Source organism: Helianthus annuus, chromosome 11, assembly GCF_002127325.2.
Source record: "Helianthus annuus cultivar XRQ/B chromosome 11, HanXRQr2.0-SUNRISE, whole genome shotgun sequence".
In the NCBI taxonomy this organism is placed as follows: Eukaryota; Viridiplantae; Streptophyta; class Magnoliopsida; order Asterales; family Asteraceae; genus Helianthus; species Helianthus annuus.
In genome coordinates this window covers 34,581,524-34,607,221 of record NC_035443.2, presented here as the reverse complement: position 1 = coordinate 34,607,221, position 25,698 = coordinate 34,581,524, and the positions used below count along the sequence as shown (strand labels likewise).

Below are 25,698 nucleotides of genomic sequence, written 5' to 3'. Positions count from 1 at the left end.
CGGCTGTGGCAGTTTCTTTGATGAATTTTGAATTTTCAGCTATGTCGTCCGGGCGATAGCTCAAGGTGTAATCGTGCTCTGCTTTTGGGTTGTATCCTGCGCGCTTGGGAGGTTTGTATGCCTCATGTTCTGGGTGTAATCTGCTGAATACTGTGCTTTCCCCTTTGTATGTCGGGTCGTCTTCTTCATCGTCCCATTCAGCGTTCATGTTGCGCGCGCCCAAACGGCTTTGTATCGGCCTTCTTTGTTGGTGGGAATGTTGTACGTAATTGCTTTATGTTTCACCATAAGTGTCGCGTGTGTCATGCGCACTTGGTTTTCTGATGTTTGGCACAGGTCCTTTTTCTGGACGCAAGTTCCATGCATTGGTCTGCTGAGTTGTGTGCGTACTCAGAGACCTTTGCGGTGGAGTAACGAATGCGGACTGGTTGGCTTGTGCTTGAAGCAAAGCTTGTTGTGCACTAAGTTGTGTGTAAACCAGATTTATAGACGCCATCTGTTCGGCATACCAAGAAGCCAGAGTTTTTCCTTCGGGTAGCCCTAGAAGTGCAGAGAAGTTCAGTTGTGCCTGTTCCGATGGAGCTGAGGGGCCAGCTCCATGGCTTGGTGTTTGCACTTGTGGGGGTGTTTATTGGGCTACCCCATATGGAGGTTGGAAAGTGGCTCCATTTGTAGTTTGGGTGATGATCCTAGGTGGTGGTTGGAAAGTGGGTCCAATTGTGGTTTGACTAACAATCCTGGATGCACTTCCAAAGATACTAGGAAAATCGTTATTCGCTTGTCCTTCTTGGATGATTTCGTTCCTTTGGCCCCTTTGGACGTGTGCGATGTCCGAAATGAGCTCAAAAGAAGAAACTTCTCCATCCACCTGGTGGGAAGGGTTTGTTTCTGCCATTTCAAAGAGTTTTTCGAAGAGAAAAGAGATGAGGGTGGTTTTGCAATAATGCGGTGGGCGCCAATGATGAAACACAGGTTAACACTGATGTTAATCTGTGGGATTGTCTCTTCTGTGGGTTCAGTCTCCTTCTCTACTCGTGAAATGGCTACGATCCTGCAAAACAGCAACACCGTTAGTCTCGTTAAGAGGAGAATATGGGGGTTTCCCTCTTAACCAGGCTCCGGCATGAGAATAAGTACTGTTCTGAGGAGAATAAACAGTGTGTGTTGAGTGTGAGAGTATGGAGGGTAAGATGATTCAACCTGAATGATGAAGGGTCTTATTTATAGCCAGGCGATGGAAGGGGGAGGAGCAGCGTTGCTAGCTGTTACAGGGCGCCAGCTGTCCGACCAAGGGGAATATCCTCTTGGTCTCCTCTGTTGTGATCAGGGTAGTGGTACACGTGGCGCGCCTGCATTTGCTCATGTTGGAAACGTCGTACTGCTGATGTCAGTCCTGCTCCTTGATTTGTTACAGGCCTGCATGGCGCTTGATGAATGGTGACATGTTTGTCCTATTTGTCGGAGGGAGCATCTTTGGTGCCATGTTGCCATATTCCAGAAGCTTTTGGATTCGCTTGCTGATGTGTACGCCTTGTAGGATGGAAAAGTGGTGTGGTCCTTGCCGTGTAGGCAAGGGTTTAGGACCATACCTCTTCAGTGGAGAATTTTTTTTGCAAACTAAAGGCATTCACGATGCAAAACTCTGTAAACCTTCATCACAACATGTAACATTAGATTTCAAATCTCCTTCAAAAGATATCATTTTCAACAAATATCTGCAAAACTCTATCTCAAACTCCAGTTTTATAAAAAATAATAAAAAAATGACAATGTTCGTATCTGGCCCCACCTCCCTTCCGTTGACCCAGGTCTAGGGCTGTAAACAAACCGAACGTTCAGCGAACAGTTTGTGAACTGTTCGGCGGGAAGTTCATTTATGTTCGTTCGTTTAATAAACGAACGAACATGAACAAGAAATTCCGTTCGATTAGTTAAATGAACGAACATGAACAAAGGTCTCGTTCGTTCAATTGTGTTCGTGAACATTCGGTAAGGTGTTCGTGAACATTTGTTCATTTACGTTCGTTTATGTTCGTGTTTTAATTAAAGATTTTTATATTTTCATATATTTTATCTATACTTTTTATACTATTAAACTTTTATTTATATTATTACCCTAACAATTAAACTAGGAAACCCTCTTTCACCTTGTTTATGGACCATTTCCCTTTCTTTTCTCATTATTTACATCGACGAATATGATCTACCTCCGTTCCACAATAAGGGATTCAAGTTCTAGTGCTACTCTTTGGGCCATCCACCTTTATCCTTCATCGCATTCGCCAAATTTATTTGTGTTCGCTTGTGTTCGTGAATCGTTCGTGAACACGCTCATTTCCTTAACGAACGAACACGAACATAAAATCTAGTTCGGTAAGTGTTCATGAACCGTTCGTGAACACATTTATTTCCTTAACGAATGAACACGAACAAGGCCTCGTTCGTGTTCGTTCGGTTCGTTTACAGCCCTACCCAGGTCCTTGCTACAAGCTTCTTGGTCAGACCACATCTCTAACACTATTTGGTCCATCAATGGTTAATTTGTGTTTTCGGACTTCTCAATAGATAGCAATGTGAATGACTGAATGCTCCAACGGTAGGGATAATAGCCTTTTAAACACCATTTTACTTAGGTTGGATAACACTGTGTGATTTATATAAAATTTATTTACTTTATATAATTTATACTTGATAATATTTTGAGTAAATTACACAAATTGTCCTTTATTTATAAACTAAATTATACTTTTTATCCTTTGTCTTTAAAAATCACATAAAATGTCCTTTATTTTGTAAATTTTGCACACTCTTTGTCCTTTAATCTAACTATTGTGAATTTTTCAACTGACTTTAAGGTAAAATTACCAATTTGCCCAAAGGACATAATCTGAAGTTTATTTATAAAGAATATAACCTGTTTTTAATTAAGTTCTTTTATTTTATTTTATTTTCTTTGTTTTCTTTCTTTTTATTTTATTAAATTTATCACTTTTTTTATCATTTGGTTTAAAATTTTCTTAATTCATCAATTAACATTTTTTTATAAAACATATATGTTTTTATAATTTATTTATTTTCATTTGTTTGATTAAATTATTTACGTTTTTTATTTTACAAATAATGTAATTTTTATATTATGTTTTTACATAGACCGTTGGTATGATTGAGTTATCACTTTTAAAATTATTATATGTTATTTGAACGGAAATTACAAAAAAATATGGAGAAAAATAAGCACGCCGGTAGGTTTATACAAAGATAAAAAACATACCGCAATATTGTATTTTGAGATGAGAATATGTCAGACATTTTATAACGCGTCTAGAATAACCGGTAGCTTTAAAAATGACGTCACAAAATTTTAAAATTTTATAGAAAAATCACAGTTTAAACCTACCTCTCGTAACGCGTGATCAGCATGCTTATTTTTCTTGGTATTGTGGTGTAAATTCCATTCGTATAACATATAATAATTGTAAAAGTGAGAAAAATAACATGATAAAACCAATAGGTTATGTAACATATTGTATAAAAAAATTATATTATTTGTAAAATAAAAAAAACTAAATAATTTAATCAAAGAAATGAAAATAAATAAATTATAAAAACATATATTTTTATAAAAACATGTTAAAACAATAGTGATAAATTTAATAAAGTGAAAAGAATAAAAAAAATAAAGTAGAATAAAAAAACTTAAATAAATTACAGGTTATATCCTTTATAAATAAACTTCAGATTAAGTCTTTTGGGCAAAATGATCTTTTTTACCTTAAAGTTAAATAAAAAGTTAACACTAGTTAGCTTAAAGGACAAATACCATGCAAAATTTACAAAATAAAAAACATTTTGACTGATTTTTAAAGAAAAAAGACAAAGAGTGCAATTTAATGTATAAATAGAGAGCAATTTGTGTACTTTAGTCTAATATTTTCATAAGTTGGTTTCTTCTTATATATATACGTTTTTAAGTAAAATAATAAATAATTCCTATATTCCTTCTTATTTAAATTTAAAGAAAATAGCCAATAATATGACACATTAAGCAAATTTCATATCGTCATATTATGTCTACATGAGAAATACATGGTAGTGGATGACCGTATGTTTCAACAGTGATTTAACTTGATGATGGTTATATATATATTTTTTTTTATTTTTTTATAACTTTGAGTAAACTATATGAGTGGTCCATGTGTATAAAAATATAAATGGTTATAAATTTGTGGTACTAAAGTGTAATTTTAAATAGGATTAAATTGTCATTGTCACTTAACGTTAACAACACATAACGAATAAACAACACATAACGAATAAGGACTATCAATACAATTTACTCTTATTAAAAAAAAAATAGTTAAATGTCATTTTAGTATCTGTTGTTTAGGTCATTTAACTAGTATATGAAAGCAAACATCATCAGAACCATATACGTAAAAAATTTGAGATTTGAGACCAAATTTGCAATTTAATCCAAACAATAAGGATTATCAGTACAGTTTACTCTTATTAAAAAAAACTAGTTAAATGTCATTTTTGTGACAACCCGAGATTTCAAGGTCCTTCCTCTACGCACCACTTGTTTCACAATCTTGTTTTCACAGTTCGTTTTACGTTGTATCATGTGCCTTGTATGTGAATGAATATAGTATTGATATGCTTGATTGTGCATGAAACTTAGGAGGTCGACGAAGAATAGGGTTCTTCGCCCCAAACACTTCACGACGAAGAATGATCTTCGTCGAGGGAGATACTTCGCCAAAAAGGGCCTTCGGCCCAGGTTGTTCGAGGCCCAGAATGGTCTGTTGTTATTTTATTTGTATAACTCTTCATAACCTGTTAAACGTAAACATCAAACCCTTAGTTCCCTCTCCTCCCTTGCATACGTGACGGCTGCCATACTCCTTTCTTGAAGCTTTTCGTGGTTTTTCGTCTTGTCCATCTCGGTTAGTTTATCGTTACCATTGTTTTATTCGATTCCCTGGTTTTGTGTGATTGTATAGTTACAGGTTGTTGTGTTAAATCATATCTTTGCATGCTAAGAACTAGGGTTGATGTGGTGTTAAACTTATGAAAAGGGTTTTGATGATCTGTGAATACATGATGCAAAAATGAATGGTTGATGTTATACAAGTGTGATTCGATTTGAGTTGAATACCGTTTGTATTGTGATTTACTGTCAAAAACTAAATGGTGATTAGGGACATGTTAATTAATAAAGACTAGGCATGATTTCAAATCAATGACCATGATTGGGATTTGTGTTTAACATAAACGGCGACAATTAGGGTTGGTTTGATTATGTAAAATAACTGCTGTTTGATCTGATGAAACATGCCAAAATATGATAACTGATATTACGAGAATGTTAGGGAATCACAGAAGGAAATTGTAACTGATAAGGGTGCGGCGAAGATTAGTTCTTCGTCGACCATGTCCTGACGAACCCTTAAGGTTCTTCGCCAAACCCACTATCGACGAAGAATAGTCCTTCGTCACATTCACTCCCGACGAAAAAATAAGACTTCGCCATGATCATTTTCGGCGAAGAATGGTTCTTCGCCGTGAGGACTCTTCGCTGTGCAAATGAACGGTAACAGTAACAGTTTGAAATGTATGTGATGATGGATGCTTAAGTTTATGAAATACTGTTGTTGCATGATAATCATGCTGATCAAGAATGAGAAATCTGACTTGACTTGTGTAAGTAGAACACTCTCCTGTTATGTGTTGTTAGGTGTTGTTATGTGACATTCACATGGGATGTGGGCTTGTATAGGAACCGGATATTTGCTATGTGTGTATGGTGATCTTTGTGATAGATGCAAATTGTGTAAAATACGTGACTTGATTGATTGTGAAACTGATTTTGATTGGTAAACACGGTAGGGTTTGGGTTGACCAACTTGGATGGGTAACTTAACATACCGAGCAAATCTAAGGTGAGTTCATTCCTCTTGAGCATGCGTCCCGGTGGGTGGGACAATCAAATGGGTATTCCTGAGAGGAATAAGTCTTTTGGGTAAAAACTGGGATGTTAGATAATACACTCATTTCCTATCACTTTAAGTCCCATCTTCTACCGAATAGTTACCTGAGAGGTAACGGGGTATTAGTTGATAGCGCTATTAGGCTTGGCAACCTCACACCGTACCTGAGAGGACCGGACGTGAACTAATGACCTTAATCATGACCAATGCTTAGATGGGGGGCATTGGGGAAGGGCAAAACAATCTGGAAGCCATCTTGTACGGTACTCGAGTTATTATCAACATTATTAACAATGAATTGAACTAATCACTTGGCAATTAACGTTTTCGTAAAACTATGAACTCACCAGCGTTGTCTGATACACTTGTTGCATGCTCGCAGGTCGTTAGGTACTATGGACAAGGAACTTGCTATCTGGATGGCTGGAGTGGTCATGGGTCGCACTGCTTGGATATGCATGACTTGCTTACTGATTTCACATACAATTGGTTTTGTAACATTTAAAACAATGTTTTACTATTTGCTTCCGCTGAACATGTTAAACTTGGATTATGTTTATGAATGTTTTATCATTATAAATGGAAACTTTGTCTAATAACTTGATATTAGTTCAATGTGATTGGTGGCTAAATCCTGGTACGTCACACGCCTAGCGGGGTTACCGCATGTGGTATTTTGGGGGTGTGACAATTTTAGTCCCTGTGGCTTGGGTCATTTTTCCAGTTTACTCCAAAGGTTTCATTTTTCGCCTGTGGGTCCAAAAATGTTTCACCATTACCATTTTAGTCTACTAGGTTAACTTGATCCATTTTTTCTGTTAACTAGAAGGGAAATTCGGTCATTATATATGGCTGAATTGCCCTTCTAGTTAACAAAATTACATATAAAATGACCGAATTTTCCTTCTCGTTAACAGAAAAAATGGTTGAAGTTAACCCAGTGGACTAAATTGCAACAGTGAAACCTTTTTGGACACACATGCGAAAAATGAAACCTTTTGAATAAACTGGCAAAATGGCCCAAACCACAGGGACTAAAATGACATTGAACTAAAAAACGAATTCACAAACAATGTTGTAGAAGGCGCTAGGCGCTAGTCGGGTGATGTGTGTCGGTGTGTATATATTTTTAGATGTTTATTTAAACCCTTTTTACACTTTTAGCCAAGTTTTAAATTTATAAAACACGATATTCACTAACACTAAACACACATATGGGCAAGTGCACCCATCGTGGACGTAGTATAGTGTTGGTAAGATACCGAGGTCGTCCAAGGACACAAGAGCTTTTAATACCGGTTTATCCTCAACGTCTAATCAAATCAAAAAGTTAGAAAAATGTTTTAAACTAAGAAAAATAAAAACTAACTAAATGCTGAAAAAGAAAATAAAATAAAAACAGATAGACAAGATGAATCACTTGGATCCGACACGTGTATTAGTATAACCTTTGATTATTTTCGCACTTTTGCACTTGTTTAAGAGATTATCTTAGTTATTGTAGTAGGCCCCTCTTTTGAAGGCGACGTTACCCTCAACCCAGTAGTTTGAGTCAGCAAGGATACAATCCTAAAGGGTCGGATTATTGAAAGATAATGAATTAAGTTATTAATGCAAATTATGGTAGGCCCCGCTTTTGGCGGTGACGTTACCCTCGGCTAAGTAGTCTGAGTCAGCAGGGATACAGTCCTAAATAGCCGGGTTATAGTATTAATAGTAGTTAGCTTATGAGGGGGTCAAAGAGTTTGGATCCCCGCCATCCAATACCTATGGGCATTGAAGGAGATCCTACTAAATTTGACCCAGGTCCCAAGCAGGACCTCTAAACGCTGAACAAGGGCAAGACCCTTACCAAACCGTTCCCTTAACCCCCGACCAGGTAGCCAACATACCTCCATATAGACCGTGGAGATATGAATGGTGAAAATCTTTTATTTTATATAGACAGTAAAATAACGCCAAGACACCACGGACAAACGATAAGGAAAGATCACCTTCAACATAAGTAACTAGTTATTAAAGTCATTAATACAAAACCAAATAAAAAGTGCAAAAGATTAAAAATAAAAAGTATTATACTAAACACTTGTCTTCACCAAGTGATGTAAGAGACTTAGGCAAACATGGCCTTGATTGTCAAGAACTCTTACGATCAATCTTGGATCCCGAGACGACTCACACACTCTACGATGGACAATGGATGATGGTGGTGGATGATGGTGTTATGGTGGTGATGGGTGGTGGATGAAGTGTGAGAGAGGTGGTGTGCCAAGGGATGAGAGAGAATGAAACCAAGCTCCTCTATTTATAGGCTGAACAGAACGCTGGACACGGCCCCGTGTCCGCTGGACACGGCCCCGTGCCCGTCTGACATTCTCTCTCTTCATTAATTGTAATTGCGAATTACAATTAATGCGCCTGCTGTACTTTCAACACGCCCCCGTGCCCGCTGGGCACGGCCCCGTGGTGAGCAATGGAAGCTTCTACTGGTTTGTCTTTTCTGCTGCTTCCTGGGCACGCCCCCGTGTTCACTGGACACGGGGCGTGTTCAGACTCTGTTCTCTTCTCTTTGTCTTGGGAGGTGCCGTTGGGGGTCCGGGCAGTTTACTTTTGTTCCTTTTCTTGTATTTATGGTAGAATTAGTGGTCTTTTTGCTTCTTTTGTGATTTTGAGCTCATTTCATCCTGAAAATACAAAAGGAAGACAAAAACACTCTTTTTCCAACATTAGTACTTAAAAAGGGTTAGTTTTATGCCTTAATTGATGTGTTTTATATGTTGCATTTTACACACATCAAATACCCCCACACTTGAACTTTTGCTTGTCCTCAAGCAAAACTCTTTTAATGTGGCTTACACTCCCAAATGGAATAGGTAGAAGAGAAGTTTTTTTTTAACTTGTCCTAGAGTGTCGGGAATCCAAGGTTTGTATAGGTTCTATTTTTATTTTATTTACAATCTTATTCGTCATGGTTTATTTTGAACTTTTCATAAGATAAACTACTTATTTGGGCATAGCATGCCTTATTAAAATTCCATTTATATACAAGTTCACATACCTCACGGGAGATCACTCAATCACTCGGCCGAAGGTGTATATTTAAGTGAATCGCTCGAGAGCGGCACGGATTTACATTCTCCATATGCTTGCCAAGCGATCAATCCTCCTCCTTTTTAACTTTTTACCTTTGTAAATATCAAGAGGTCTTTTGGGGTGAAGGCTTGGGTTTAAAGGTGGGTGGTTGGTTAGTGGTTAGTAAAAAAAAAAGCGAAAATCGTAACAAGTGTCGGTTTTCGTGAAATACCTTATTTTTGGTGACATTTATTTTTGAAGTATTTCTCCAAACAAGCTCTTTGTAGCTTATGTTTGTTTTTGACTTCATCATTTTTTTTTTTTTGTCATGTAAAGGGTATGTTTATGAAAAACCGAGTTTGTTACTAAAATAAAGGTGAAAAAAAAAATGAAAAAGGTTTTTGGTGGGTAAAAAAAAAAAATTTTTTGTTTTGGGGGTAATGAAATGAAAGGTTTAGGCTCAAAGGGGGTTTTCTAGGGGGATTTTGGGTAGGTAAAAAAAAATGAAAAATAATGGTTTTGAAAGAAAAATAGTTAGTCCTAATGCCTCCATCATTTACTTACTTGGGTTTAAGTTGGTAAGGACCGGAAATTTATCGTCGTGGCAAGTTCTAGATTTGTAAAGACCGAGCGGCTATTCACACAAGAAACGAAAAATGAACATTTAATCTAAATATGTGTATTTTTATGCTCAATAAAGGCTCAAAACTCACTTTTTGTGGGAATGGGTTTTTAATGTGACCAAGCATATATAATCGAATTTTAGCTAGACTTGTTATACCGTTTCATAATTTTCTTATGTTAGTTCTTTTTATCACGACGCTATCGGTTGTAAGTTTGTAAAAATATAACCCTTTTATAACTTGTTATTCCCAACTTAAACTAAGACAAGTAAATAAAATAAAAAATGAAAAAGTTTTTGAAAAAATTTGGGGTGTTTAGCGGTTCCAATAGAGTTTTGTGTAAGGCTTGTTTTAGGATTTTGCAAAATTCCAAGGTTTTAGCATCCCCCCACACTTAAATTACACATTGTCCTCAATGTGTCCAAAAATAAAGTTTTTGGTTGATTAGAATATGTAAAAGTGTGTTTAAAAACAAAGATTTGTGTTACTGGCACTCTGGACACGGCCCCGTGTTGACCGGGCACGGCCCCGTGGTCAAGTGCCAGTAACAAAAATTATAGAAGTGAAACAGAAGCCTGGGCACGGGGGCGTGTCCGCTGAACACGGCCCGTGTCCAGTTACCTGAACTGGGTGATTTCCTGCAGGGGGCTCAGCACGGGGCCGTGTTGGTTGGGCACGGTCCGTGTGGAGCCTTCTGTTGTGGAGATTTTTGTCGGTTTGTTCTGTTCTTCTGCATGGTTCCATTTTTTCTCGTTCCCTTTTTCATCCATTACCACCACGAGTCCATAAATCATAAAAACCATCATAACATTGCTAATAGAGAGATAATACATAAAAAGTTACATAGATAGTAAGCTTATGGAGTTCTAGCCCTATGTTTTATTTTAATTTTAGCAAAATTTCCAAGAATCTACTGATCTTGGTTAGATAAGGCTTTGTAGAGCTCCACCTTTCGGATGCATTTCTCCTCATATGTCGGCGAGCCACTCCTCTACCTCCCTTGGAAGGAGGAAGGAAGGCTCGTTTGCATTTGTTTGAGGAGTTTCAACTTCCGCCGGGACTTCTTGTGGGATTTCCATAGGAGGTTCCGCGGGGATGTCTCCCCACCCGGTAGGGTTGTTAATACCGAGTGCTAAGTTCCAGTCTTGTTGTGGAAGGACTGGTTCCATAGGAGGTGCCACCAAAATGTTTAACCTTTGGTGCAAAAGGTTAATCTCTTGGAAGCTGCTTTCCAATCCCATTGTAAGATCGTTGATACGGTCAATGAGGACCTCCTCTACGGACGTCATTTCGTCGAGAGCCTCTCTTAGTGCTATCACGTAGTGCACAAGTGTGGCTTCAACGGAGGGCCTCCTTCCCCTTCGGCTGTTTGAGGAATGAACGGATGATGTTTCGCTGTTTTCACTCGCCATTCTACGAAAAATAAACCAAAAATAGTTTATAAGACTAAACAGCTTCTGGACACGGCCCCGTGCTCAATGAGCACGGCCCCGTGTTCATCTTTCTGCAGAATTTTTGGAGCAAGGAATTTTGGTCTTCTAAGTTATTTTCTGAGTTTATGCAAGCTTTTTGTCAGTAAATAACTATAAACAATGTTACATAACATGTTTTTACCAAGATTCCATGACCAAAATTCCTTGTTTCCTACCATAAAGATTGAAAATTCAAATTTCTCATGGTGGTTTTTTTTTTTTGAAGAAAGATGAAGAAGAAGGAAATGTCTAGAAGAGGAAAGGACAAGATGGGTTGTTGGAAACTTCTTTTAGACTTACCTAGGATTGTTTGAGAGAAGATTCCTTCAAATCCCTGCCCCCAAGTTGGTCCAAATGTGCAGGATTTTTGGCTGCATTTATAGAAAATGACAGCCCGCTGAACACGGCCCCGTGTCCGCTGGACACGGCCCCGTGTGCAGAGAAAATTCTGACACAGTTTGTCCGTATTCTGATGTCATGATCAGAAGGGAATCTTTTGATGGACACGGGGGCGTGTTGGCCGAGCACGGCCCCGTGTCGGAAAGCTGATTTATGAAGTTTTGTCTTTAAGGAGCTAATTTTTTTTTTTTTTTTTTTATCGGGTGGCTCCTGACTTGTTGGAACAACCCCAAAATGCCTAAGATACCTTAATTGTCCTATACTAAGGCGAGAACGCAAGAGGTTGTCGGTGAGGGTAATTCCTATTTTCATTCTAGGTGGACAAGTCCAACCCTTTCCCGGGCTCTCGTTAAAGAAGGTGTATGCCGAATCGCTCAGGTCTATGTATGCACCGAACGAGGTCGATGGGGAGTCCTTCACGGCACAATCGGCACAGGGACGACTATCGTCCATGTCTTGTCTAGGAAGAAAGGTATTTTTGGGAGCAACGAGGTTGTCAGAATGCGGTTCCAACATTTCTTCATGGTCATCATCTTGGGATGGATCTAAGAAATCCTTCCTAAGTTCTTTTGACCAATTTAGAAGTAGTTCTTCTAGTTGAAATAGCTCGTCAAGGAGCATATCTCCTAGAATATCCGGTTGGGCGCATTCGAGGGAGAAATAGTGTTTATTTTTACTTTCGCCCCTCTTAAGGTTACAAGGAATTGGTGGGTCTATATAGTGTGGCCTATAAGTGAGGAAGAAACATTTTAATTCCTCGTGTTCGCCTCCACATATTTGACACCACAAACCATAAGAGTGCCGAAAGTAAAAAGAATCACTATTACTCATGTTTGTATCAGAAGTTACCAACCGCCGGGATCAAACGGTTCTGTTTTCAGCAACTGAATCTTGGGCACGGGGGCGTGTTGAGTGGACACGGCCCCGTGTTCAGCCTACTGTCTGATATAAAACAGGATTGCCAGTTCCAATGATTGGGCACGGGGCGTGTTCAGCGGGCACGGCCCCGTGCTGAGCTCTGCAGAAGCTGAAAAATCTAAAAAAAAATCCTAAAAATTAAAGAAAAATAAAAAGATGATTAGGCCGTTGATTCCTAACTTTCTTAAAATCCTTGTGTCCCCGGCAACGGCGCCAAAAACTTGATGTGTGTCGGTGTGTATATATTTTTAGATGTTTATTTAAACCCTTTTTACACTTTTAGCCAAGTTTTAAATTTATAAAACACGATATTCACTAACACTAAACACACATATGGGCAAGTGCACCCATCGTGGACGTAGTATAGTGTTGGTAAGATACCGAGGTCGTCCAAGGACACAAGAGCTTTTAATACCGGTTTATCCTCAACGTCTAATCAAATCAAAAAGTTAGAAAAATGTTTTAAACTAAGAAAAATAAAAACTAACTAAATGCTGAAAAAGAAAATAAAATAAAAACAGATAGACAAGATGAATCACTTGGATCCGACACGTGTATTAGTATAACCTTTGATTATTTTCGCACTTTTGCACTTGTTTAAGAGATTATCTTAGTTATTGTAGTAGGCCCCTCTTTTGAAGGCGACGTTACCCTCAACCCAGTAGTTTGAGTCAGCAAGGATACAATCCTAAAGGGTCGGATTATTGAAAGATAATGAATTAAGTTATTAATGCAAATTATGGTAGGCCCCGCTTTTGGCGGTGACGTTACCCTCGGCTAAGTAGTCTGAGTCAGCAGGGATACAGTCCTAAATAGCCGGGTTATAGTATTAATAGTAGTTAGCTTATGAGGGGGTCAAAGAGTTTGGATCCCCGCCATCCAATACCTATGGGCATTGAAGGAGATCCTACTAAATTTGACCCAGGTCCCAAGCAGGACCTCTAAACGCTGAACAAGGGCAAGACCCTTACCAAACCGTTCCCTTAACCCCCGACCAGGTAGCCAACATACCTCCATATAGACCGTGGAGATATGAATGGTGAAAATCTTTTATTTTATATAGACAGTAAAATAACGCCAAGACACCACGGACAAACGATAAGGAAAGATCACCTTCAACATAAGTAACTAGTTATTAAAGTCATTAATACAAAACCAAATAAAAAGTGCAAAAGATTAAAAATAAAAAGTATTATACTAAACACTTGTCTTCACCAAGTGATGTAAGAGACTTAGGCAAACATGGCCTTGATTGTCAAGAACTCTTACGATCAATCTTGGATCCCGAGACGACTCACACACTCTACGATGGACAATGGATGATGGTGGTGGATGATGGTGTTATGGTGGTGATGGGTGGTGGATGAAGTGTGAGAGAGGTGGTGTGCCAAGGGATGAGAGAGAATGAAACCAAGCTCCTCTATTTATAGGCTGAACAGAACGCTGGACACGGCCCCGTGTCCGCTGGACACGGCCCCGTGCCCGTCTGACATTCTCTCTCTTCATTAATTGTAATTGCGAATTACAATTAATGCGCCTGCTGTACTTTCAACACGCCCCCGTGCCCGCTGGGCACGGCCCCATGGTGAGCAATGGAAGCTTCTACTGGTTTGTCTTTTCTGCTGCTTCCTGGGCACGCCCCCGTGTTCACTGGACACGGGGCGTGTTCAGACTCTGTTCTCTTCTCTTTGTCTTGGGAGGTGCCGTTGGGGGTCCGGGCAGTTTACTTTTGTTCCTTTCTTGTATTTATGGTAGAATTAGTGGTCTTTTTGCTTCTTTTGTGATTTTGAGCTCATTTCATCCTGAAAATACAAAAGGAAGACAAAAACACTCTTTTTCCAACATTAGTACTTAAAAAGGGTTAGTTTTATGCCTTAATTGATGTGTTTTATATGTTGCATTTTACACACATCATCGGGCGATGAGGTACCGCCTAGGGATTAATCGGGATTAATCGGATTGGACTTTTTAAGTATAATTTTACAAATATATATATATATATATATATATATAGATAACTTTATACTTTTTATTAATAAATTTAAAAGTTTAGGAACGATATGTAAACTAGTGAAAGATAGAGGGGGTTAAATGTTAAAATACCTAAACTTAAATGTTAAAATAGGTTTACAACTAAAATTTGGGCTTTAAACCATGGGCCAGGTTTCAAAAATTGGGTTTTTTGAGTCAAAAAAACATGGACTGATTAGTCCAATTTTGACCGCGTGGGACCGATTTTTACTGATTTTGACCGCCTAAGACCGATTTTGACCATACCCGACTAATTGGACCGACTAGCTCAAAATTAGTCAGTAACTCACCGCCTAGCGCCGCGTTGAGGTGGTCGCCGAGGCGAACGGTGGTAGAGATGTGTGGTGGCTTGGTTGCTTTTGTGAGCTAATGGTGTAACCTTAACTCTTGGGTGTGATAACTATTTTTAATTTAACTCAAAACCCCAACTTGTATCCTAATACATTTTTTTGAACGATAAATTTGGATCACTGATGGACCACTTGAGTATCATTGTGCCATCAGCGAAACCAACCATCCGATCATATCCATCTCCACTAGGCTATAATACCTATACACAAATTTAGGAGGAAACTCAATATGGAAAAACCCTATCGTGGAAATCTACCAGGACCTCATGATCTCTAAGTCTTATCCCACCAATACCTCCTTATATTTATCTCATAAATATATTATATATTATCTTTTTTATCTTATAAATAATAGAATTATCTTCTACACTATTGTTTATCTAATAAATAAAATATTAATATTATTTATCTAATAAATAATGTTCTTTAACCTTTTATTTAATTAACAATTAACTAAATAAACAACTAAATGCTTTAATTAATCATTTATAAAATAATTAATTCAGTAAACGTTTGAACCACGCTACAATTGCAAAACGCGCACTTCTGAACAAACTATAAGATTTATCTCATAAATATTATTCCTGATTCGTTGTCCAATGTGTAACTCTCTGGATTGTACCTCCTTAGTAACATAAAAATAAACGTGAGTCGGACATCTAATATCCAACATATTAATCATTGTATGTATTTAGAGAGTAGGAGTTGGCTACAAAGCCAATTTTTCCTACAAAGTGTAGGAAGCCACATCCTAATGACATGTGGCAATTACTTATTTTAATGAAAATGGCAAGACTGTAATTTGATATTTATTTTATTTTTGGGATTTATTATATTCTAAACTAACATATGAGAAATTTAAGTAAACCAAATATTTCATTGATTTCGAAATGACGGTTATATTACGACTGATACCATGTTTATCATTCCATTTGCAATTCATCATCTTCTGTTAAAGCACATTCAATTCGTATTCCATCAGGTTCGTCACATTGTGTTTTATCACTAAAACACACTACTATGAACACATCTAGTATCCAACTTCAAGTGTTGTAAAACACAATACTATGATCAAACTAAAAAAACACATTGTCTTCCACAAAGCATACGGAATACCTGTATATGCAGGATCTAATAACATTGTAGCTTTAACACATCAATTCTTAAAACAATATCAATGTAAAAAATAACACATTTATCAAGATAGTCACTTTGTTTGTCACGTTGTGTTTTATCACTAAAACACACTACTATGAACACATCTAGTATCCAACATCAAGTGTAGTAAAAAACAGTACTATGATCAAACTTTAAAAAACAACACTGTCTTCAACAAAACATATTGGATACATGTATATGCATGATTTAATCACAATGTACCTTTAACACATCAATCCTTAAAACAATATCAATGTAAATAACACTGTCTTGACGCTGTGTTTTATCAGTTTCTAGTTTCTTCACATTGTGTTTTATTATAGTATTGTGTTTTACTACACTTGAAGTTGGATACTGGATGTGTTTCATAGTAGTGTGTTTTAGTGATAAAACACAATGTGACAAACCAGATGAAATATGAATTGAATGTGCTTTAGAAGAAGATGATGAATTGGGAATGGAATGATAAACATGGCATCAATCGTGCTTATATTTCAATCCGAATTTGTTATCTTGATCCATGATTCTAGCTATTTTTTGTATGAAAGAGGGTTTTCTATAATTGGTTTTAGAGGGAGATGGAAAATCGCGAGATTGTAGGGGTTTGTGTTATTATGATAGTTATTTGATTGATACAAAACATGTAAACTAATCAGACTACCCCTAACATATTATGACAATTAATTACTGACACATAAATATTACAAAAATGTCAATGACTTGATCTCAACCATTAAACACACCTATCGGATGGCCTATATCGCTTCCTACACTTTGTAGGAAAAACACAATTTGCACAGTAACCCTATCTGTATGCATATATGCATGTATTTATGCATGTAAATGTATGTATGTGTGTATGTAATATGTTAGAGCAAGAGCAAGATGTAGAGTTAAAAATATGAAGAGGCACATACATATGAGATACATATGACAACTAGATATCAATTATAACTAAGCATTGGAAGTTGTTCACCATTGCTCCTAATTTCTTCCTTCCTCTTCCTTATAAACTCATCAAATTTCTTGTTTAATTCTTCTATGGTCTCTCCATCATTCTCTATTACAAATTTTACATCTTCTTCAATTCCATCCACCTTAATCACCAATTCTTCATCCTCCACCAGATTGTCCTCATATTGTGTTTCTAACGCGTCATGGATGTTCTTGATGTAGATGTGTTCCTTAAGGTCAAAGCTTGATTGAGAGATTAAGGAACCGGACGTTTTGACTAACACCACTAATATCCCGTTGCATATAAGAAACACGTACGTCTTGTCCACACGCTGTGTCAAAAGTAACTCAATAGGATACACCAGATCAACATAACTTGTCAAGACAGAACAATAGTAATCGTAATAGTAGTAGTAGGCAAACAAGCATGAAAACAAGGAAACCGATAACACCAAAGGTAATTGTGTGACACCCTTTCTTGTTATTCTTTTCTTCTGAATTTGCTCCATCGTTTCATTGGTATGATTCTTTGCTCCAAACACACACCTTTTATTAAATAGAAAATGAGTGATGAAATATGAAAGAAGGGATAGAATGTTATGTATAGAATGAAGGGATGTGGGTGTTTCTTATATAGGGGTCTCAAAAGTTTTGAGCTTTGGGTGTGACATGATAAGATACTTAATTACAAAAGAACCCTTTGTTGAGTTAAAATTAAAAGTTTGGCGTGATGTTGTTTGATATATATTTATATTATTATTAAATAAATGAATTAAGTTCAAAATAACGACAAGATATTTATCACCATAAAGGAATGGAAAAGGGTACAAATACCAAGTAAAGCTTTCGGAATCTATGAAGGTATCGGATGCAACCCACAAAAGGAGAATAAATAAAGATAGGGAATCTTGACCCAAATTCGACACTCATGTTTAGATAACGGCACAATTATCATATAATCATATAAACTAAAGGAGGTCGGGGCGCTTCACTTTCCATCATTCACCACACCTAATCATTTTCCATCACGTCATCGAACTTGGTTCCATCACTAGTGATGGATTTTAGTGGGGGTGCCCATCACTCACCAAATGTGAAGAAGAAGGAAGTAGGAAGAAATCTTCAACGCGTTGTGGCTACCACGAGTTACGAGGTTCACGCGTTTTAGGCAATGGTGACGGTGGTGTTCCACGCTAAACAACGCGTGATGGGTTGTACACCACGTAGCGCCCCCCAACCCCCTAATAAACATGAGGATCAAATTCAGGCTCGGGTTTAATTTGATGGGTATGTGTGGCAGACTGTATAGTTGGTAAAATACATCATGGTGTGTTAAATAAGCTGCTTTTGACATAACCCGACATGTTTATGTGACTGTTAAACCCAAATACATGTTTAACTAAATGTGCCAGACACTAACACAGACATATTTAATAAATGTTTTACACGACACGACATGTTTAACACAACCCAAACACTTGGTAGAGACACTTGCTTTTTAAAGGGGATGTTGCGGGTTCAAGCCTAGACAAGTGGAGTATTTAAGAATTATTAGTATGTAACATTTACCATTAAAAAAAAATTAAAGAATAACATCCTTAAAAAAGATTCTTATATAACAAATACATAACATACTTCAAATTATAAAGCCATGTTGTTTTGATAACCGATGTGTTGACATGCATTAAATGTGTGGGATATGTTATTTGTTAACCGATTTAATCGGATTAATTAAGGTTCTCACTATTCCCACATCACTATAGAGAGATAGAGGCCTAGAGGGGAGGGATGTGAGAATGTTAACTCCCTTAATTAAACATCAATAAGCCTATTTAAAACACCTAACATAGTATAATCAACTTACAATCTGTTTATGACCCAACTTGCCGAACTTCATTTAATTTGTGAATCGGAGACTAAACCTTGATAAACCCCATCATAATACATTTTTGTTACCGCGAGATGTGGTTGCCGCATAATTGTTTGATTTGAATATAATTTGAAATGGGCACACTTAACGATATTAATCATTTGCAAAATAAATGTATTCGTTATGTAGCATATCTTTTACAAGAGCAATCAGGATTTGTCTTGGTTTGTTTAGAAACTATGACTCGAGAAAATAATAGATTGGCCATGGTGTAAGGTTGAAGTCGTATTTACATGTCAGCAGGGACGTTGCTACTGCTACCCCTTAACGCTCCGGCAATAGTGTAGAAAAGGATAAAATTTGACGTTTTTTTTTTCGATTTTACTACCCCTATAGATATTTTTTTGAAACGTTGTCTCTATAATTATTTTCTAAATCTCCACTGCATCTCAGGTTAAGGTTAAGATTTAAAGTAACACATTTAATGGAAAAGAGTAATATGTGGCTCTAAATCTGATAGCCATCACTTACACTTCTCTAAAGCAGATTCTTCCCACCCATTATTGGGTTGTGGCATCTCATTCTCATTCTTTTTTTTTTCTATAACCAATCAGACTTAATATTCCACCAAAAATCAACGAACGTCATCATCAATCCATTTATAATCAACTCAAGTTTTAGAAACCCCCAAAAACCAAACTACAAACAAAACAAGAAACCAACTCATGTTGAAGTTTCATTAAACCGAAAACAAACATGTCACACGATAGTGCAAGGGCTGATGCTATCAAAATTATCATACTGGTCATATTCTTGCGGTGGGTATGACGGCACATAGGTGGCCCGTGGCGGTGGATATTGGTAGTCACTGGTGGTGGTGTAATAGTTATTGTAAGAAGACGGGTAGTCAATTAGGGGCGGGTCACGTGGCAGGCTATAAGGGTAGTAATTATGACCATTAGTTTCATAATAAGGATAGTTAGCCAGTGACCTATTGCTATAACCGGCATCTCTATAATAAGGCAGATGATAACCGTTTGTTGGACCGTATGAACCATAATTGTAGGTTCTTTGTCTTAGTTGTGGGTGCTTCATTTTAACCGTAACAAGCTCAGCATGCTCGCCTGTACTCAATACCGCCTTTAATAGTATGTTTGGATTAACTTCTCCGGATATTTTAAACAAGTTTTTCTCAGCGTCCAATTCGACCGAATAAACTCCTACCATTTGAATCAATTCATTAACCAATAATATATATGTATGTGTATGTATTATCATCAGAGATAAACAAATGCGATATAAAAGAAAAGCTTACCGCAGATCGAACGCAAGATGTCATACGTCTTCATCACACAGCACCCGCAATTGGAGTGGACTCTCAAGGAGCATTCCTTTAAATACAAAATTAAAAGAATTAGACTTCTTCATATGGTGTATAATATATATATATATATACACACACACACAAACATACACAGATAAATCAAAAGGTTTTACCATGTCTGCACAAGGATCCATGGAGAAAAAACTGATGGTCCAGACAGATGAAACAAAGAAAATAAAAGAGAAGCCGCAGGATAAATATGCAGACAATATCTTTTAATTTTGGAAATCTGTTATTGTAGTTTTCTGTTAATATTCGAAAATCTTGATGATCATGTTACTGAAGTAGCAGAAACTGTTCATTTCTTTTTGTTCTTAGGAAAGGATTTAAGTAAATCATTTTCGAAATTAAATAAGATCACATTTTTATAACCAACAAGGAAAGTGTTATCAACTCCCAGAATAGAAACTAAATAATATCATGAAATCCAACTTCAAAATTGTAAAAAAAAAACTCCTTCTAACTGTGTGTAACAATATTTTTCTAAAAAAATGATGTTTCCAATATTCTAAATTTTATTTGATATATTTAAACAGTTATACTAGTACCTATGGAGTTGTATTTCACCTTGAATCTTAGACGGTAGATATTGTTTAGACAAAAAGTCAAGCGAGTGCACCGACAATGCTTCAGTCTCAAACTTCACTCCACTTTGCAGCAGTAACTGTAGTTCCAACCTTATCGCAAAAAGATTAAATTTAAAAAGGAAAATTATCAGTAAATAAAGAGTAATAACAAAAATTTAAAACTGAAAAGAGAAGCATTATTAGATTTAAAAAATTTAAACCTCCACTGTGGTACTTCTCTCTGTAAATAGCATCGATTTAAAATCGCCTCCGTTTTGATCTTATCTAATAAAAAAACCAATGAAATTAAACAAATAACACAAAAAGAGAGCTCGGTTTATCAATTTAGACGGAAGTTTTTTGGGAATGCGTAATCTCACCTTCGGTTGTCATAGGAAGGAGACACTGTTGTGGAACGTTAAATGTTTCAGCATCTGAAGGTAATACTCCAAGCCATTTTATCTCCGGAAGCTTCATTATTTTTGCATCATATGCCATTTGCTTTAAAAGAGAAATATTTAATTATATATAATTGTTACCATGCTTGAAACTGCAATTAGCTTAATAACGTGTTAATTTTACGGGCATAACCAAAGAATGAATTACCATTGAGCCGAATCGGTATGTGGTCAAAATGTCAAAGCCATATGGATCACAGTCAACCAAACAGTAGGTTGGCAAGTGCAGTCGTTCGATTAGTAACCGTAAGAATCTGTTTAAAAAATTAACAAACGTACACACAACATCAAAGATTGAAGTTGCTTAATTTTTTTATTTTTTTTTTGAGTAAAATGCCATTTTTGTCCCTGAGGTTTGGCCAGTTTTGCGACTTTCGTCCAAAGGTTTGTTTTTCCGCATTTGGATCCAAAAGGTTTGAAATCTTGCCATTTTCATCCAGCTAGTTAACTCCATCCATTTTTCTCCGTTAAGTCAGGGGTATTTCCATCTTTTTTGTTAAAGGGCAATTTGGTCTCTTTCAATTTATGTACAAGCATTTAGCATAATGTACAAGTACTCAAGAGAATGAATTGCCCTCTAGGTTAACAAAAAAGACAAAAATACCCCTGACTTAATTGAGAAAAATGGATGGAGTTGACGAGCTGGATGAAAATGGCAAGATTCAAACCTTTTGGATCCAGATGCGGAAAAACAAACCTTTGGACGAAAGTCGCAAAACTGGCCAAAACTTAGGGAAGAAAATGGCCTTGTACTCTTTTTAAAGAAAGGGAAACTGAATACCGCCTTGTTGGAATATCTGGATAACCTCTGCCCTGTAATTAGATATAGTTAATAACCGATTTTTGCAAATATTTTTAACTGAATTCACGCTTACTGTGATGACAATGCAACGATTATTCTTGCAATAACAATCATTTGCTAGTCGTTGAAATACTGCATAACGTAACAGTTTTATCAGTTACAAATAGCAAGGAAGGCTGGGCCCACAAGTCTTGTTAAAAAAAGGCCTCACCTGATTCCTTCTCCACAACTAGTATGTAGTCTGCAACACTGATAATATCTGTTCACATAATCATCTCATAAGAGCATATAACATATATCCATGTTGATATATAGAAATATTGTTACGTATTTGAGCACCTTTCACTTCTTCTACAAATACTGGAATAGAGTGCGCCTGACAGAAAACCAGATATCAACTGTCGATTTCGGTTAGACTAATAACTCATAAAAGATGACATTTTCGTTCTTACGGTATCAGGGTGGTTTATGCAGTTGAATATCGTGTCAGCTTCTGAGAATCTCAACCATCCCATCACTAATCTGAAATAACAATACCAAAAATAATAAACTAAATGATTAATAAGTTAGAGTAAAATGCCATTTTCGTCCCTGAGGTTTGGTCAGTTTTGCGATTTTCGTCCAAAGGTTTGTTTTTGTGTATCTGGATCCAAAAGGTTTGAAATTTTGCCATTTTCATCCGGCTCGTTAACTCCATCCATTTTTCTTCGTTAAGTCAGGGGTATTTCCGTCTTTTTTGCTTACTTAAAGGGCAATTTGGTCTTTTTCACTTTATGTAAAAAGACCGAATACCCCTGAAAAAGACTGAATTGCCCTTTAAGTTAACAAAAAAGACGAAAATACCCCTTACTTAACGAAGAAAAATGGATGGAGTTAACGAGCCAGATGAAAATGGCAAGATTTCAAACCTTTTGGATCCAGATGTGGAAAAACAAGCCTTTGGACGAAAGTTGCAAGACTGGCCAAACCTCAGGTACGAAAATGGCATTTTACTCAATAAGTTATAATGTAAATTCAACCTACCCTTTTGAGACAGACACCTGCAAAGGACGGAACATATCATGAAATTAAAAGTATGAAGAAATAAAAAAGAAAAACGTCATTGATGGAGACTTTTACATATATATACTGTACAAATGATAGAAATACAGAAACAAAAAGATGATGGCGTTACATACAACATTTAGGTTGTGACGACTGCACTGAAGAAGTATGCAGATGTCATTGATGGCGCGGTCTACAACCGATTGTTCTGTTATAAGATACAAACAAAAAGAACTAGATTAAGAAATGGATAAACGGTGACATAATGTGAAGTAAAGTAGCTTTGTATTCACCTTGAAACACTGAAGGATGCATGTAATAAATGTCTCTCTTTGACCCGTGCCTATTCTCTTGTAAAAGTTGTTGAACTATAAGTAGTACTCGCAATAAAATGTCTGAAAATAAAAATAAATATAAACGATGTCAACGAATGAGATAAAAACGAAAGCTATTCCATAGGATCAACACTCCATAATCTTCTCTAGTCATTCTACTGCACAATTTGTTCAATTAATGGAGATTTAATGAAAGCATACTCACCCAACCTACGCGCATGGCATTCCCGTTGCAGTGTGAGAATCTCCACTCCCTTAACAGAATCACGGCTGCAATAGCTGTTTAAGCAACAGCAACGTGAAAATTTAGAATTTAAAGCATGCTGCTATCTTTAGATCTAATCTTCTGAACCATTTGAATCTTCTGTTATTTCATAAGATCATAACTAACCAGTTTTCAGAAATATCAGTGCAGTAATTGCGGAAACGATTGATGTAAATCACCAAAGCACGACCGTGGGAGAGATCTTCGACAATTGAACGCGTGAAACCTGCAAATGCATGTCATATTACATCTTGCGTGTACAGGTTACAAAAACAGGAATCAAAATCATCATAAAATTACAAAATGTAAAACGATTGATCAGTTTGGATGTATATTACCTCTTATCTTCTGTAGCAAGTGGTTGGACCGTGAATTTGAATGTTTTCTCTCCATTTTACTCTTGCTGAATATGGTGTAATCGGTATATGTAGCAGCGAAGTCAATCTAAAAACAATCAGAAACAACAATAATAATAATGCAACTGAAGTGAAGAGGAATTTGGCTTCATTGGCATTTCATCGAACACTTGGTGGACACACAAACACGATGTTCATTTACAGATTATATAAATAATAAATCATGAGCATAAGAAGACAGGTTTGAAGATAAAATTCTGGTAAATTCCAACAGACAGACAGCTATGAGAAGATAAAAATATATGACCTGATTTTGTGACCTAGAACGATGACAGTAGCAGCAACGACGGTGGCAAAGGAGGGAACCGATTATGGCTGTTCAATACTTATATTTAAAGTTACTCTAAAATTTAGAAAGAGGGTGTTTCGGTTAAGCTTATTTTAGAGTAGCTTAAAAGATAATAAGATGTTTTTTTAAAGTGTTTGGGTTAGCTTATTTCGAAAGGTTAGAAGATATTTTTGTGAAGTCAGAATTTCTAACTTTTCACTTATAACTTATATAAGTTAATAAGTTATTTTGAGAAGTAATCCCAAACACCCACAAAATTGGATAGCATCAAATATAATTTTTTTTACAATAATACAATCATAAAAAATTATTCTAACCAAATTTTGCACCATTCCTCTTGCATGCAAAGGAGTGGGAATAAAACAAGCTCAGGGGAAGAATCTTACCAATCACTTATACTCCTGGCTTATAAGCCACTTTTACGTAAATCACCTACTGAAGGTAAGGAGGGGGCGTCAAGCGGGTAGGCTGTGGAGGTTGGGATCATAAACTGGTAAATCGCCACTCCCTCAGGTAGCCTAGGCGGTAGAGGTGCACAAAATAACCGGTCTGTTAACTGTAACCGGTTATTAACTGAAACCGTAACCGATTAATAACCGTCTGAGGAATAACCGGTTAGTGGATATTTTTAACTGTAGGTTAGTAACCGATTATAAATATTTAGTATAGTAACTGGTTATTAACCGTTTTTTTAACCGGTTAACCGAAAAAAAACACGAAAATTTAATAAAAAGGGGAAAAACCCAGTTATAAACCGAAAATAACCGGTTAAAGTAATTAAACAAACCAGTTAAAAAATAACTGGTTAAAGCATTAATCGATTAAAGTCAAAAAGTCAAATTAATCAATATAACCGGTTAACTGAACCGATTATTGAAATTAACCGGTTTGTGCACCTCTACTAGGCGGGCTATGTTTGAGGGTTGAGGAAGTCGCGTGGTTTGAACCTTTTTTGACTGTTTATATGACAACCCGGACCTTCAAGATTTGCATTAGTCGGTTCCCTGACCTCTAGCTTGTATAACTACATCTCATGTTTCACTACATGTTATAATCATATAGGAATTTTATTTATTGGTTTAACGTAAGTTAGATTATGCTAAGTGATGGCTCCATAAATCCTGTCGCACACCTCATCGAGTCGCGCATGAGTTCTCTTCCGAGTTGGGTGGTCCACGGCCAGCTCCATTGAGCCCGAAACGGAGCCCAAGTAGGTCGCCCCCTACAACTCGCGCACAAACATGTATACAAAGTGGGGAACGATTTTTATTATTTTCAAAACATAATTTGGCAAAACCCTAG

General features: G+C 36.7%; 3 protein-coding genes across 6 annotated transcripts; all 3 read right to left on the bottom strand.

The window, feature by feature from the left end:
* Positions 1 to 16,880: 16,880 nt before the first annotated feature.
* On the bottom strand, positions 16,881 to 17,672 carry LOC110942280. The gene has a single exon (XM_022184020.2). It carries the CDS (start codon positions 17,474 to 17,476, stop codon positions 16,958 to 16,960), a length of 519 nt encoding a protein of 172 aa, XP_022039712.1. The 5' UTR covers positions 17,477 to 17,672; the 3' UTR covers positions 16,881 to 16,957.
* A 1,795-nt stretch (positions 17,673 to 19,467) lies between these two features.
* LOC110942279 (meiotic recombination protein SPO11-1) lies at positions 19,468 to 24,874 on the bottom strand. 4 transcript variants are annotated; one of them, XR_002594716.2, is made up of 18 exons: positions 24,355 to 24,518; positions 24,030 to 24,135; positions 23,818 to 23,917; positions 23,632 to 23,705; positions 23,385 to 23,486; positions 23,226 to 23,299; positions 23,071 to 23,087; positions 22,500 to 22,569; positions 22,387 to 22,423; positions 22,259 to 22,306; positions 22,121 to 22,179; positions 22,027 to 22,058; positions 21,394 to 21,499; positions 21,168 to 21,288; positions 21,009 to 21,072; positions 20,770 to 20,898; positions 20,153 to 20,228; positions 19,468 to 20,057 (listed from the first exon to the last, which is right to left on the bottom strand). XR_002594716.2 is itself a non-coding variant. In XM_022184019.2 (18 exons), exons 2-17 carry the CDS (start codon positions 24,082 to 24,084, stop codon positions 20,173 to 20,175), a joined length of 1,125 nt encoding a protein of 374 aa, XP_022039711.1. In that variant the 5' UTR covers positions 24,085 to 24,135; positions 24,783 to 24,874; the 3' UTR covers positions 19,468 to 20,057; positions 20,153 to 20,172. The 4 variants fall into 4 exon arrangements, 3 of the variants coding, with proteins under 3 accessions (XP_022039711.1, XP_035835600.1, XP_022039709.1); XM_022184019.2 differs by lacking the exon at positions 24,355 to 24,518 and adding an exon at positions 24,783 to 24,874 and having other exon boundaries at positions 20,789 to 20,898; XM_035979707.1 differs by having other exon boundaries at positions 20,789 to 20,898; positions 24,030 to 24,094; positions 24,355 to 24,516.
* LOC110944167 lies at positions 19,597 to 20,064 on the bottom strand. The gene has a single exon (XM_022185881.1). It carries the CDS (start codon positions 20,062 to 20,064, stop codon positions 19,597 to 19,599), a length of 468 nt encoding a protein of 155 aa, XP_022041573.1.
* Positions 24,875 to 25,698: the final 824 nt, after the last annotated feature.

What these genes read in the sequence shown, in the direction of transcription:
- LOC110944167 (XM_022185881.1), bottom strand. Translation starts at nt 20,064, where the DNA reads ATGGTAGGAGTTTATTCGGTCGAATTGGACGCTGAGAAAAACTTGTTT.
- LOC110942280 (XM_022184020.2), bottom strand. Translation starts at nt 17,476, where the DNA reads ATGGAGCAAATTCAGAAGAAAAGAATAACAAGAAAGGGTGTCACACAA.
- LOC110942279 (XM_022184019.2), bottom strand. Translation starts at nt 24,084, where the DNA reads ATGGAGAGAAAACATTCAAATTCACGGTCCAACCACTTGCTACAGAAG. An exon ending in CTTGCTACAGAAGATAAGAG is followed by an intron (nt 23,918 to 24,029) that starts GTAATATACATC and finishes ATGCATTTGCAG; the next exon opens with GTTTCACGCGTTCAATTGTC. An exon ending in ATTTGTAGAAGAAGTGAAAG is followed by an intron (nt 22,307 to 22,386) that starts GTGCTCAAATAC and finishes TTATGTGAACAG; the next exon opens with ATATTATCAGTGTTGCAGAC.